The 13,095-nt window shown below is 52.1% G+C and overlaps 1 protein-coding gene across 1 annotated transcript in view; it reads left to right on the top strand.

The window, feature by feature from the left end:
• Positions 1-9,026, top strand: part of LOC134041984 (serine/threonine-protein kinase pim-1-like) — a gene marked incomplete at its 3' end in the record, with an annotated part of 30,438 nt that extends 21,412 nt beyond the window's left edge. Inside the window, exons 3-5 of the mRNA XM_062489055.1 lie at positions 8,205-8,300; positions 8,394-8,444; positions 8,673-9,026. Coding sequence (XP_062345039.1) covers positions 8,205-8,300; positions 8,394-8,444; positions 8,673-9,026 — 501 coding nt within the window. The remainder of the gene's footprint in view (positions 1-8,204; positions 8,301-8,393; positions 8,445-8,672) is intronic.
• Between the last annotated feature and the right edge of the window lie 4,069 nt (positions 9,027-13,095).

Genomic DNA, 13,095 nt, shown 5'->3' on the forward strand with positions numbered 1-13,095 from the left:
CATTTCTCTTCCTCAGGAAAATCTTTCTGGAGAGATGGCCTGTGCCACTGATTCTTTCCTTTCCTACAAATTTTCTTTGATAAAAAATGCCTATATCTGCATTAATAATATTTGTAGATTGTCTCCCGTAATGATTGTCTTGAAGTCCATGCTGTTTTCAGAGCCTCATGATTCTCTAGCTTGAAATCACATCATGAGTAAATCACCTCTGGATGTTTTGCTCACAATTATCTGCAGGTATTATCACCAACAAGCCATCATTTGGTTTTATTTTCCAGGGTGAAGTCGACCTCGGATGGACGCCTCCTACACCATCCAAAAGTCCAGGTCACGTTGCCTCCAGCTGTGGATGAAATGGAGATGCTCCAGAAGCTTGATGATCTCCTGGAAGCCAAGGGGTTTGAGACACGGATGGAAGGAGTGGCACTCCTCCTAGACCTGTGCAAAAACAGCCCCAAGCTCATCACCACAAACATTGTCCAGGTATGTAGGGTATCTTCACTGTCCCTTCCCTTCAGCTCCTCTCCCAAGCCTGTAGCAATGAAGTTAATTCAGTCTGTCTTGGCACTACATCCTGCCTAGTTGGGACAGGCTGGTCCCTCTTACCCAGACAAATTTAATTCAGGTCCAGCATGCAGGACAAGTTCTTTCAGTCCAGCTGTATTTGTCTGGCAGGTGCCTATTGATGTTGTTCATCACATGATGACAGAATTTTCCACTGCTCTAACCTTTGCTGTCTCCTACTCCCAGCTGGGTTCAATGAAAGGAATCCAGCCACTGAAAGCATGGCAATTCTTCTCTTGATGAAAAATGGGTTTGGATGTGGAAGAGAAGTATCAGGCTGGGTTGGTATAACCCAAATGTTTTTACAGAGATACTTCTCCAAACTCCATCCTGTCTTGCACAAACACAACTGTGGCTACTCATTTCCATCCTTGTCTCTATTGAACTTGGTAAAGATGGTGTGTAACCTTCTCGGGTATTGAATGCTCATTTCTACATCCCCTCTCCAAACAAGGACATTTTAATCCACCTTTCCTGCTGCTTGTTCTCTTCACAGATTTTTGATCATTTTGTCCTGAGAATATCTGACACGCACAAGAGAGTGAAGCAGATGGCGCTGGACGTGCTGGCAGAAATGATAGCCATCCTGGAAGATGCCTTGAACCCCGTGATTGTCCGTTTAGTGGAAGGAATACTAAAGAGCCTGAACTCAAAGGATACCGGGGTTCATGCTGCAGCTGTGAAAGCGCTGGAAAAATCCGTTTCTCATTTTGGTAAGGCTGACATGGACTCTCCTCAACTGTGTCTCTGCCTCTCTGACACAAGAGAACACTGAGTGCCAGGAGAGCTCTTGTTGCCCGTGGAACACTGCAGCTGACATCCACCAGAAGCTGTGGGGGTGCAGTCCTTAGGCACCAGTCCCCCAAGAGGCTTGAATGTGCATCAGCATTTCCCACAAGTGCCAGGAGCCCTTGGCTCTGTGCTGCTTGTCTGGAGAGGAGGTCCTGGACTACAGCTTTGCTACAATTCAGAGGCAAAGGGGATTTTGGAGTTTGCTTGGACCCCATTAGATTTCCCAAATGAATAGCTTTGCTGTTGCCATGAAGGGACACTGGCCCATCATGGCTCCTGCAGAGCAGCCCCCTGGAAGGCTCCACATTATAGGCATTAGCTGCCTCCGTTCCACCTTTCCCATTTGTCTTCTTTTTTCAAATGGGACACTTATGATTCACCAAGTGCATTTCCTTAAAACAAGCAGATAGAAATCCAGCTGTCAGTGATGTCTTGTTCCACATGTTGTTTTCATGGGGCAGGATGGCTGTGGCAAATACCTACACAGGCAAGGACTCTTCTAAATTCCTTTGTCACAGAGATTTATGTCAGCACTGAAAATGCTGCTCGGGAGAAATATGCCTGACAAATGGAGTGTTGAAGAGGCAGATCTTCAAGGGGAGTTTCCACTTTCTCCACCTCAGCTGCTCTGCGAACTCCTGAACTGCCTGACTCTGTGCCTTTGTGTATCCCAAGTCTGGGCTTCTTCCTGTTTGCTCTGGAGTTCAAAACCTTTTCACTGCTTACGTGTGATTGAACTCTTGAGGTCCTTGATCTGAAATGTTTAACACAGCTCCCGGTCCAGCAGACAACTTTGCATTGACAAATGTGAACGGAGAGGTTTTCTTTGGGAATTTAACCCCCCCCTCAAGTAGGCTGGAAGGAAAGAAGTACATCAGCAGAAAATTACTTGATTTTATAAATTGGGGCTGCCCCTGCCCTTCCCCTCCCCACTCTCCTTTCTCCTAGGACCTCAGAAGAGTGAGCAGAAACGTGTGTTTCTCTTGTAGATAAAGTAGTACTGATGAAAGAGTTCAGCCACCAATGGAGTCAGCTGAGTGGCCAAGCTCTGCTGGATGTGACAGAGCGTATCACAGGTATGGCCTCTGCTAAGCCAAGAGGTCTCCCCAGGGAGCATTTCCAGGGCATTCCTGGCAATAGACAGTAGAGTAGCTGCTCCAAATCAGGAGGTGCTGAGCTTGTCCCTCCTGCCCAATGCCCAAGGCAGCTGTGTTTGGCAGGTTTTCCCTGGCTGCTGCAGAGGTGTGCAGTACCTGGCACGGGGGTGGCGCTCGGCCTTGGGGCCGAGCTCTCACTGGGGCATCTCAGAGCCCACCTCCAGGAAAGGGAGGGGTTAAAAATACCCGAGCTGGCTCTTCTCTTGGGAGCTCAGGGTCATCTCTGGTCCTTTAGGGAAAATGTAGCAAGTGCTGTTTCAGGCAATCCGTTTGTTTTGTCCTCACAGAAGTCTCATCTTGCTCTTGAAAAGTTTTGAGACTGAACCCTGCAGTGCCTGGGGGTCACAGCTTAGGTCAAAACTCAGCACCCAGATTAGGGGCACAGATTTGGTGCAAGGCAGCCTTTGGGGCCAGAGGGGCAGAAGCAGAGTGCTGAGGCTCCCTGCCTGTGCTGTCAAAGTGGCGTTGGACTGAGCATTTCAGGGTGTGCAAACAGTGTCTTCCTGTGTTAGTGCTGTCCAAAATGCTACAAATGCAGCTGATAACTGATTCCTCAGAGGAGCTTGCTATGTCAGCAACAGCCCAGGAATGGAAAAGTGATAATCTCTCTATATAGTGGACAAGATGATTTACAGCCTTGCTTTAACGGGGTCTAAATGCACTGCTAAGTGTGCCAGCATCTTTAAATGCAAGGTTTCATAGACTTGGTGTCTTCTTCAGGAATCTCAAATGCGCAGTGTTCGGTGATTGAGAATGTCAAAAGCCCTTGAAAGGGCATTGGGATAAAGTAGATGTCTAGGAAGAGGGAATTTAGTTTTGGAGATATTTTGATCTCTTCTTCAAATAAAGGAAATAAACATAAATTAGGACTCTTTTAGGAAGAGCAGATGTTCTCTCTGAGATTTAGTGGGAACAAACAATGTTTTCTCAAGTTCCATTGTGACCAATGTCTTGAATTGGATTTTAACTGAAATTAACATCCATTTTGAAATGGATGCCATAACCCTTTTCCTGCTTGGCAGAATTGGTTTTGGGCACTTTCAGGAACTGTTTAAATGTTGATGATTGCTGGTGGATTACGAGCATAGAGGAAATGAAGTCTCTTCCACCACAGAATAAGAAGTGGTTACTGCATAACATTTTGCCTGATCAGAAAATATGAATGGTGTCCAGAGCATTTCAGGTTTTGAGGTCTCAGCCACATCTGCCATGCAAGGAGCCTGTTGGTTGTCAATTTTTTGCCTGTGTTTGACAAAGTTCAGTTCAGAAATTGAGCAGGGAGTAGGCTTCAGAGAGAAAGGGAGAAGACACTCGTGTTGTGGTTAAATTTCATTCATCTGTGTTGCATTTTTCTCTCTACATTCTACTATTGCAGTGCACATTGCAAGAAAAATGCCATTAACATTGGGAGGGGGAATGACATTAAAATGTGGAGATGCACAAATGCCACAGCAATGAGGTCTGGGTAATTACCTAAGACACCCTGAGGTTTGAAGCAGCTGTTTGTTGGAAGGCACAAAAGCATTGTGCCAAAGACAGCAGCTAGTCACTGATGTTTCTAATCCAGCTGTCAAGCAGCACCCATGTCTGGTGGGCTGGAGTTTGGAAGTGTGGTCTAATAGTGCCCTTTGCTGTGTGCCACTGAGCAAAGGGAAGAGCCAGATTGGATTCTGGCACTTTGACATCAAGAGTCACAAAGATGGAATTGTCCTTTTTCTTAGAAACCTTTCAATTGAATCTCCATGGTGCATTTCCAAATCTTCAGTGTGGGTTTAGACAACTTCCTAATGGAAATGAAAGGGAAGTTGACATTTTAGTCATTCTTGATGTTGAAACAGGTTGTGAAATGATCCAGTAAAGGTACAAGTTCTGCCACAGGTGCAAGTATTTGTTTGGAGACAGTACTCCTGAGGTGTTGGTGGTTCTATTTTGGGGAGGATCAGCTGCTTTGGCCATTTCTGGATCGTTGGGCTCTGTGTGCTATTTCACTGCTCTTAGCCAGAGAGGCTTCCAAGAAGCAAATCTCGAGGTGGATCCTTGTTTGCATTAAGGTTGTTGTTTCAGAAGCTTGTGTCTCTGTCCCGGCAGTGCTTGTGGAAGGGGTTTATGCAAGGAGCCCTGAAGTGGTCCAGCGCTATGCCCTGCCCGTGCTCTGGTCCTTCCTGGAGAACAAGGCGCTGCCTGTCCGCAGCGCCAATGTGCGCACGGTGGTCACCAGGCTCGCCTCTGCCCTCTACAAGGTGATGGGCACCAAGCTGAAGAAGCGTGCTGCCAGCCAGCCCCCACATGTCCAGGAAAACCTCTCCAGCATCCTGGGCTGGTGAAGGCTTGATGTTCTCCAGCAAGTTGACCAAGTGCTGAGATGGACACCTGCGGTTCTGACCTTTTAGCTGTGCCAGAAATGACAAAATACTCAGGAAGGGTGTGCATCTGCCCCTGCTCTCTCCACTGCCCTTCCTAGTCATGGCATGCTCAGGGGCCTGAAGACACTCTGGATTGAGGACAAAGTGAAGGACTAGCATGGCTCAGCCTACCACCGAGGTAAGGTGGGAGCTGGGCCGCTCTCTGGTGGGAGGAAGGGTCTTGTGCCAGCCTGGAGAGCCTGTGCACATTGCCAGGGAGCAGTTGTGCCCTGCAGGTGCCCCCTGCCATGAGCTGTGCTGCTGCCAGTGCCCCATGGAGCTGTAGGGCTGCTGAGCTGTGGGGCAGGGAGAGGAGCAGGAGGCTGCATGTGCAGCTGAGCCATTGCTGGGAAGCACAGGGCTCTGGGCTCCCTGCTGTCCCAGGGCAGCCCAGAGGCCAGGGAGTTCCCCTGGGAGCTCTGTGGAAGTGGCTCAGGGTGTGCCCCTGGCCTGCCTCCAGAGGGTGATGGTAGGAGAATGTTAACCTGTGCAGCTATTTACGAATTTCCAAGAAATGTGTTCTGTGAAATATGGAGCTTCAGATGCTTTAGGTTTGCATTGCAGCCTCTGTTACATTTTGTGTCTCCATTTTGCAGACCTGCCTGGCTCCTGTGTTTCCACCAAGTTTTCTCTGGACATTCTTTTGTGCATTTACCCACAAAGTCCTTTCCTGCTGTCCAGAAGAGCTCTTTCCTCCAAGCCCAGGAAGAAGCTGCTGCCTATCCAATGAGCATTTGAAGACAAGGATTTATGCATTAGCCTGTATAGTTCCAGATGTACATATGTTCTGATAGTTATCTGTAGGTTTCAATAAATATATTTTGATTGTATCTTAATAATTTTGTTGTTATATTTTTTATTGTGTATATTTTTGGTGGTATGTTTTGTTTTTTTATATTTTATAGTTTTATATTTTTTCCCATTGACATGCTAAGGATGGCCAGGTCCTTGAGACCTTGAGATGGGGAAGGGAGAGCCTCCCTGATTTTGTGAGTTTCTCTGGGAGGGCGGGGCCAGTGTGGGGAAGGAGGCCAAGGCCACGAGATTCGAAGAAGGTAAAGGAGGGTGGGGGGGCAGTTACTGGTACTCACCCCTTTTTGGCTCTGGAAGGAGGAAGGCAGCTGGAAAACCTCACCGCGCCATCCCAGTGCCAGGAGCTGCCTCTTCTGGTGTTGGACCTCACACCCCTGCCAGGATGCTGTCCTGCTTCAGTTTGCTATCTCCAAGCATCCTGTTGGAGCACCGGGACCGACACTGCTCCAAGGATTCGTGAGCAGAGTCTCTCCTCCACCCTTCCCATCTGGGACACAGCTGCCATCACCCCCAGCTCTCCTGCAGCTGTGCAGGGATCCACACACCTGCCCTGTCCACTGGGAACCTGCCAGAGCTCACTGCCAATGGCGATGGTAACTGCACCAGGGGGGAAAAGAGCACACAACCAAAGGAACTGTGACTGGGTTCCTGTTAATTTCATAGTTATTGTTGTTTAGATTGGCCTTGTTGTATATTTAGTAGAGAACTGTTCTTCCTGTCCCCCTATCTTTCCCTGAGAACCTCTTGATTTCAAAATTATACTGACTCAGTGGGAAGGATTTTACTTTCTCCATTTCAAGGGAAGGTCCTGCTTTTTCCCTAGCACACATCTGTCCATTCAAACTAGGATACGGAGCATGAGATGCAGGGCTGATGTGTGAAAGCATGAGGATCTCCTCCAAAGTAACTTGTTTAATTGTCCATTTTATTACTTCTCTATTTACTCCACACTACTAAGGCAAGGCAAGCTTTGCTTGCAGGCAAAACAGGCATGGGATACACTAGGGTCCCTTGCAGGATCAGCAGGGCTGGCAGTGACAAAGCAGGCAATCTGCTCCATGGTGAGCCACTACACAGCCGCATCCCAATGTGGGTTTAAGTAGCATGGTATTATGGAGAACTCCTTTTCTGCATCAGATACCAAAAGAACGTCCACAGCTTCTGGTGGCTGTCAGCTGGAGCATTCCACAGGCAACACGAGCTCTCAAGGCACTCAGTGTTCTCTAGTGTCAGAGGCAGAGACACACTTGAGGAGAGTCCATGTCAGGGGTCAGCCTTCCCAAACTGAGCAATGGATGCTTCTGTCACTAACACTGACAGGAAATAAACAAACAAAATTTCTGTGTACACCAGGGCTACGTATGGATTAAATTATTTCTGTTTCACATCCCAGCCAGAACAACATCGTGGTCAGAATATCATTGTTCCTAGATTCTCTAACACTAAAAATATTGCTGGAGAGTTTTTGTCATTCCCATAGATTTGGTGACATCCAGACACACTTAACAATCCATTTGGGTCCAAGTTCCATATTGCAGACGATGTCTTTGGGCAGCCTGCAAGTGTCTCAGCAGAGAATGAAAAGGGATGACAATACTGACACGATTTCTCTTTGCTACTTGAAATTTAAAAGCTCCGCTCCAGCCCACACTGGCAAAATTATCAGAAGAGGCAATTCTTCCCCACAAAATGCTTCATCTCACTCAAACAAGAAAGCCACAAGCCAACAGTCTTCTTTACTCCTCCACTGCTTTATTTGGCTATTTCTCTAATAGGAATTAGCTTCATTTATTCTTACTTTGCTTCCTGTGTGCCACGGGGCGCGCGGCGGCTCCTCCGTTGGGTTCGCGGAGACAACGGCAGAACGGCCGCGCGCTCCGGCGGCTCCGCAGCAGCAGCAGCAGCAGCAGCAGCAGCAGCGCCTGTCTCGATCGGTTTTCTGCTCGAGTTCCCGCTCGCCCTCCGTGCCCTTCTCCCTCTCAGACTCCCTGTGATCCCGTTCAGTCCCGTCCTTGTTGCGCCTCTCCCAGCCCGGCTCATGCCGCGCCCCGCAAGGCGGCCGTGGGCGAGCCGGCCCCCTGCCCGCCCCTGTCGGGCACGCTGCGGTGCCGCCTCCGCGGGGCTCAGTCCGTACCGCCTGTGGCACCTTTTGAAGAGCCTGTGGACGAGCTCCTCGCTGCGCTGGTGGCGGTGGTGGAGCAGCAGCGTCTCTTGGCTCCGCCTGGCGCGGGCCCTGGCGCTGGCCCGGCCCCGACCGAGGCCCCTCCCGCGGTTCCGCCCACAGCTGGCCCGCAGCCGCCCGGCTCCCGCCCCGCCGCCGGCGCATTCCCCCGAGCGAGCCTCGCCGCCCGGCAGTTCGGCCGCCGGCCCCGAGGCGCCGGAGCCCGGGGCGGCTCGGGAAGCAGCGGCGGCCGGGGCGGGCGGGTGCCCCGGGCAGAATGCCGAGAGCGCGGTGCCGTCCGCACGGGCGGAGAAGCCTCCCCTGGAGCAGCTGTACCGGGAGGGCCCGCTGCTGGGGAGCGGCGGCTTCGGCAGCGTTTACGCCGGGACCCGGCTCGCCGACGGCGTCCCGGTAAGAGACGGGGCCGGCTCGGAGCGGGGAGGGGGGCGGCGAGCGGCGGGCGGCGGGCGGCGAGCTGAGCCCTCCGCTCGCCTTGGCTTGCAGGTGGCCATCAAGCGAGTGTCCCGGGACCGCGTCTTGGAGTGGGCGCGGCTGGTGAGTGAGCGGGGCCAGCGGGAGCAGGCGGCGGGGCGTGGCGGGCGGGGTAAGGCCAGGCCCGGCCGGGTGGGAGCCGGGACGCTGCGATGGGAGCGAGCGTGGAGCGAGCGGGGGCCGCGCAGCGTCCCGGGCCATGGGCAATGGGAGCTGCGGTGGCGCCGGGCAGGGGGTGGCGAAGGCGAGTGCAGCATCGGCACCGCTGACGGCATGGCGGCTCCCCCGCAGCACGACGGCGCCCTTGTGCCCCTGGAGCTGGTGCTGCTCTGGATGGCGTCGTGGCCCGGCTTCCGCGGCATCGTGCGGCTCCTGGACTGGTTCGAGCTGCCCGACGGCTTTGCGCTGGTCATGGAGCGTCCGGAGCGCTGTCAGGACCTCTGGCACCTGCTGCACGCGGGGGGGTTCCTGCCAGAGCCCGTGGCGCGGGCGCTGTTCCGGCAGGTGCTGGGGGCCGTGCGGCACTGCACCAGCCGCGGCGTCCTGCACCGCGACATCAAGGCCGAGAACGTGCTCGTTGACCTGGCCACCGGCGAGGCGAAGCTCATCGACTTCGGCTGCGGCACCATCCTGCAGGACACGTTCTACACCCAGATGGCCGGTGAGCCCAAAGCCGGGGCCCAGCCGGGCAGTGGAGCTTCTCCCCTGTGCTTCCACGTGTGAAACACACAGGGAAGGAGGGAGGGAGGGGGAATGCTGCTTCAGCCGGCTGCAGCCAAGTTGCATTTTGGCAGGAGCTGGGGCTGGCTTTTGAGGAGCTGGCTGGGAGGGAGGGAGCAATCAGCATTGGCCTGATGAGCTGTGCCCGTGTGCCATAGGAACGCGGGAGTACTACCCACCGGAGTGGATCCTCTTTGGCCACTACCATGGCCAGCCAGCCACCATCTGGTCCCTGGGCATCCTGCTCTATCAGCTGGTGTGCAGGCACCTTCCTTTCAAAAGCAGAGAGGACATCGTCCGGGGACAGCTCTTCTTCCCGCCCCGGGTGTCTCAAGGTGGGGATGGGCCTTCAAGGCCCGGGAGCAAGAACGGCTTTGGGAGAGGGCAGGTGGCACATAAGTGTCCTGCTGTTGCAGCTGGGGAGGAGGTTCATCTCCTGGGCTGAGCTGGAGGAGGCGGCACGTGTGCCTCTGCTGCTCTCTTCCAGAAGAGAGGATGGATGGGAAGCTGTGCGAACAGCTCTGAGCACTCTTAGTGTGCTGTGGGCACTGTGAAATCTGGCAGAGCATGGACAGGAGCTGACCAGCAGTTTCTGGTTTCTCTCTGCAGAGTGCCAGCACCTGATCAGGTGGTGCTTATCCATGGACCCTGCAGACAGGCCATCCTTGGATGACCTTTTAGAACATTCTTGGGTGCAGAAGCCCCACCTGGCCCAGGAGACAGCAGAGATCCATCCCTCTGCACAGTAGGATCCAGGATGCCAGCAAGCAGCAGTTGCTCGTGTCTCGTGGCTCTCAAAGAATTCCCCAGAGCATTTCCCAGTGGCCCTGGCATGGAGCAGAGAGCACAGCCAAGGAGGTGCTTCCACAGTTCCCCGGCGAATTGTGGAGGGAGCGGCTCAGGGCTCCCCATCCTATTGGAGAAATTGTGGCACAGTGCAGTGAAGTTGCCATACAGTGGAAAAGGGGAAACATCCCCCTGCAGCTCAATGGCCTCGTGATGTCCCCGCGAGCCAAGGCACATCTGGCGTGTTCTTCTGGAGATCAGCGCAGAGCTGGAGAACACCGTTCTCGAGCTGGCCACTGGCAGGGCAAAGCTGATGGGCTTTGGTTGCAGCCCCTTCCTAGAGGACATGCTCTGCACCCCGACGAAATCAAGATGAGTCCCCAGGCGGTGCAGGGGTGGGGGGATGCTCGTGCCTCCAGGCATGGCAGGGCTCAGCCTGGCCACGTGCCGGTGGTTCCCCGTGGGGTGGCAGTGGACAATATTAATCTTTCTGCCAACTGCTCAGCTGCTTTTTGGTGGGGCAGGGGATGGATGTTGTGGAAGGGGAGCCGGCTCCTGGCCTCGCTGACAGCTTCTTCCTGCCAGCATGGCACAGGCTGGGGTGGGGGCATCCGGCCTGACAAAAGCATGCATCCATGGGGATAGGGAGCAGCAGAGGGGGACGGGTTCTTTAGCCATGGCCCAGCTGCTCTGCTTTGCAGGCCCTTGAGGAAGGGGTGGGCATACAGGTGGGAAAGGTAGGGTTTTTCCCCACCACTGGAGAGATTTTAGTATCATAAAGAGTGGTCAGACCTTCCCCAGGCCTGTGAAACGGTGACAACCTTTGGTGCTTTTTCTTGTTTCCAGGTCTTGTTTTGAAATGACTTTCATGCAATTGTTCTTTGTTTTTTCCAGAAAGATTGCAGCTTGTGTCCAGACCAGATGGAGAAGCACCGGCACCGTCCGTGGAGTGCATCCCGTGCCGGTGCTACCCGGGGAGGGTCCACGGTGTGGATGTCCCCTGCAAAAGGATAAGGACCTTGTGTGGGATCGGCTCCTCTCCTGGCAGCAGGTCTCCAGAGGTGGGTACCCGGTTCCACAGCTCGGGTGGCAGAAGGGCTTAGGGCAAATGGCAGCAGGCACACGAGAATGTCGCTCTTGCAGCTGCTGAGGAGGTTATTGTGCCATGCTTGAGCAGAAGAGGTGGAGCGTGTCCTGCCACGCTGCTCTCCTCTAACAAGGAGGGAATGGGCTGGGAGGTTTGGGCTCTGAGCACAGCCAGCAGCCTGGCCTGAGCACAGGCCGTGGTGGGACAGGGGGGACAGGAGCCTGCTGCCACTGACCGTGGCTTTCTGGTTTCTGTCCCCAGGCTACCAGCAGCTCATGCCATGGAAACGGCACCGCTCGACCTGCCAGTCTGGGAGGGCTGGACGGCAGCGGGTGTTCATTTGCTGCCAAAAATAAATCATTCTTGTTACTATCATCATCATCGGAGCATTTCTTTCATCCTTTTTTCAAGCTTTTGGCCTCCCTTCTTCTACCAAAATTTCTTTGCCTCTTTCCTCATCCACTTGGTGGAATTGGTGGGGGGGGGTTTAAGTAACACAAAAAGTTCAGCAACAATTCCTGTTGCCAACCGCAGCAGTCTCTTCAAGAACCTGGAGTTGGTAGCCAGGCCCACATTTCACTTGGAAAGGGGAGTGGTTTGCAGGGACAAAGATGTCCCTCTGCTGCAAAAGCAGGGAGGAAATCAGAAGCAGCAAAATGCAATTTCAGCTCTACCCCGCCCAAAGTTGTCTGTGTCTTTACCCTCCACTCCAAAATAGGCAGGCAAGGCTGGACTTGAACAAGGTTCAAGTCCTTCATGGTCCCTTGGCATTAAAGGGATCAAGTAAAACTCTCGTGTGCAGTAATTGGAGTACAGCTACTGTAGGGATAAAGGAAATGTTGGGAGCTGGGACATCCTTCTTGTCTCCTTTGTCTCCTCAGGTGTTGTAGCCTGGATAGCTGTTAAGATGGTTGCAGGTAAAGGAGCAGCAAGGGCCTTTGTATGGGATCCACGGAGATGTTTATTTCAGCCACTGCGTGGATAGTCCAGGGTCAGAGGCAAAGACAAAGGGGAACGTCGGGGTGAGGGTCCAGGTTGAAGCAGATGGGTGTCCTGGGCAGGGGGAGCATCAGGGAGCACTTACCAGGGGACATGGGGGTGGCACAAAGGTGGGGTTAGGGCATGGGAGCCAACAGGGAAACAGGGTGGGAGTGACCGAAAGCCTGAGAGACAGGGAGAGGGCAGGGGGCTGGCCCAGGGAACAGAACAGGGCTACATTGGCATGACAGAACAGGGCTTGCTATGAGAGAAGCCTCTCGTGTCTCCCTAACTAGGGAATGCCTTTTAGGGTCTCCACAGTGGGGTGTTTTGGGTTCAGTTTGAGTTTGGGTGGAGATACTGCTTTAGTGTAGTGGTTTTGGATTGTTAATTTGAACGTTTTTAGTTGTGAGATAGGATTAGGAGGAAGATAAAACAGGCTTAGCTTTAAATGGTACAAAGACAAACTTTATTACCAGAAACTATAGGGGAAAAAAGAAGAAGAAAAATTAGAATAAAACTTCAGACTACTCTTCTTCTTTCCACGCATTTGTTTTTTTTGCATTGACAGCATACAAAGAACAACTCAGTTAGTTTACCATTTCTAAAATAGTCATTTACTTGTTTCTTTCAGAGAGGAGATTCTTCAGCCTATAGAGATTTTTCATAAGAAACCATTTTTAAGTGGTCTTGCTGTTCTAGTGTTTAGCCGTCAGGGAGGATAGAGATCTGGTTATTATGTAATATTTTCTCAACTAACATTTTAATTCATAACTAATACTGAGGACCATATCAACTTATGAGGCACACTTAAAGGATTATAATAGTTGAAACAAAAGCTTACTCCACTTTTAAAAATAGAGGGTGTTTTTCTTCTTCTTCCCTAGGGAGAAGCAGGGGTTTTTTCACTATTTAAACCTAGGGCACTTACAGCAATTTTAACATTGGTTTATTTTAACACCAACACTTCTTCTTACATCTAGAGTTAGAATCTTTAATCCACCCCATATTTTTTTTGTGTGTGTGTTATAGGGAAACAAGGGTTGCTTTTCTATAGCATAAAAAAAGGGAAGAATTTCAGTCTATGTCTTCCTTCCCTCAGCTGAGACTTGACTCTTCTTGTACTTTGAATTTGGTGCTTTT

This window comes from Cinclus cinclus, chromosome 3 (genome assembly GCF_963662255.1).
Source record: "Cinclus cinclus chromosome 3, bCinCin1.1, whole genome shotgun sequence".
NCBI classification, from domain to species: Eukaryota; Metazoa; Chordata; class Aves; order Passeriformes; family Cinclidae; genus Cinclus; species Cinclus cinclus.